We start from the raw sequence: 1,647 nt of genomic DNA, 5'->3' as shown, positions 1-1,647 counted from the left end.
GAGGGAAAGACGAAATGTTTGGGGTTTGTTTTTTGTTTTTTGTTTTTTTTTTTTTTCCCCCAGAGTTACATGTACTCAAATGTTGTCATTTTGACAGTAGCTTTTTTACTGACGTAGATTAGAGATAAGGTTGCAAATATGGTAATGCAAGCTTAGAGTATGCTTAGATAGCCAAGAACTGAGGGAGGACAGATTGCTTTAAAGCATTGGGTGTTAATGCTTAAATTCTAAATCAGTAACTGGTGGTGTAGCAGATAAAGCAAGTGAATGTAATTCACAAACTGCCGAGATGTAATTCCCTTTACATCTTTTCCGTGGGAAACGTTTGTTAATTAAGACACTGAGACAACTGGGTATTGACTCTTATTAAAGAGCATTGTAATATCAGCAAGGATATGCTGATCCTTTCAGCTAGCAACAGTTGTGTGGTATGTATGGTTAGTTTCCCCTTCCCGTACTGCCTGCCTGTGGAAGGAGTGCAAAGGAGTGCCCTGTGGTGAAGACTGAGAATTGCTTTTCTAGCTGATACTGCTGTGGCTGGTATCTGGAATGTTGTTTTCTTCTCTGCCTGTTGGGTAGTTTACAAAAAGAAAAGACATTATATAGAAACTTTTCCTCTTCTTGTGGAGTACAGTTTCATGTCCATTTCCCCAAAACCACGTGAAGGAAGCTTTACTTGGCATAGTTACACATTTAGGTTTTGTCCATCATTCTGAAACTTGCTACTTGTTTTTGTCTTATTTGACCTTTCTAGCTCAGGGTGGTGGTTAATTCCAGACAAAGTCAGTGGAATTGAATCCTGTTAAGTTACTTGAATCCCTTTAAGAGCTCCAGATGAAAACAAGTGTAAATCAGGGGCATTTATTCATCATCAGTTGTTGATACTTGTTCTGTAGAGTTGCAGCCCTTGCGTTGTGAGCCTCTTGGATTAGAATTTTATTGTCTTTTGTGGTTTGTGTAGAATCAAACGTACAGGCAAGACTTGCTCTAAAGCACATACATGCTGCATAATCTTTCAGAATAGCTATTTTTGATTTCTTGGGTTGAAGAGGGAAGGAGAAGCTCCAGCTACGGGGGAGAAAACAGATGAAATACTTCTCATAGTTCTGTGGTGCAATGCAAGTACCTGAAGCACAGGCAGCATTTCTGAGCTGTGCCTCTGCGGGTGTGAGAGCCTGAGTACACTCAAGAAAAAAGAGCTACTTTTTTTTCCTCCTATGGGAAAGAGGCTGATTGAAAGGTGAGTAGGAAACAAGTGAGCCCTAGAAAATCCCCTCCTCTTTCTGGCTCACTGTCTGTTTGAGGTATGCAGGGTTTGATTTATAACCTCTCTGGGAAGTTGGGAAATCTGACAAAGACAGTGCTGCCCACTAACGCTGGGGGAAACAGGAAGTAACAAAGGAAACAAGTCATTGCCTAGGCGTCCCTTTTGGCCACAAAGCAGCTCGGATGCACAAGCAGCTGGGGCAGGGTTTCTTTTCCTTTTGTGTGTGGAGTGTACAGCAGCTATCACAGTCCTTTTCAACCTTATAATACAGAGCGGGGAGAAGTGCGGAGATGCTCCTGTCATGCCTGAGAGGGGTCCCAAGTTATTAATGGCTTTGTCATCACAAAGGAAACAATCATTCGGTGAAACTGTCAGCAGGC

General features: G+C 42.0%; 1 protein-coding gene across 1 annotated transcript in view; it reads left to right on the top strand.

The window, feature by feature from the left end:
• Window positions 1-1,568: 1,568 nt before the first annotated feature.
• The window catches only part of SH3BP2 (SH3-domain binding protein 2), a 17,021-nt gene continuing 16,942 nt past the window's right edge, over window positions 1,569-1,647 (top strand). The window contains exon 1 of the mRNA XM_010140609.1: window positions 1,569-1,645. Within this exon, the coding sequence (XP_010138911.1) occupies window positions 1,569-1,645 (77 nt within the window). The remainder of the gene's footprint in view (window positions 1,646-1,647) is intronic.

The sequence above is a fragment of the Buceros rhinoceros genome, unplaced genomic scaffold (assembly GCF_000710305.1).
Source record: "Buceros rhinoceros silvestris isolate BGI_N320 unplaced genomic scaffold, ASM71030v1 scaffold10737, whole genome shotgun sequence".
In the NCBI taxonomy this organism is placed as follows: Eukaryota; Metazoa; Chordata; class Aves; order Bucerotiformes; family Bucerotidae; genus Buceros; species Buceros rhinoceros.
Note: the sequence above shows the minus strand (reverse complement) of the source record. Positions and strands in the feature narration are given on the sequence as shown.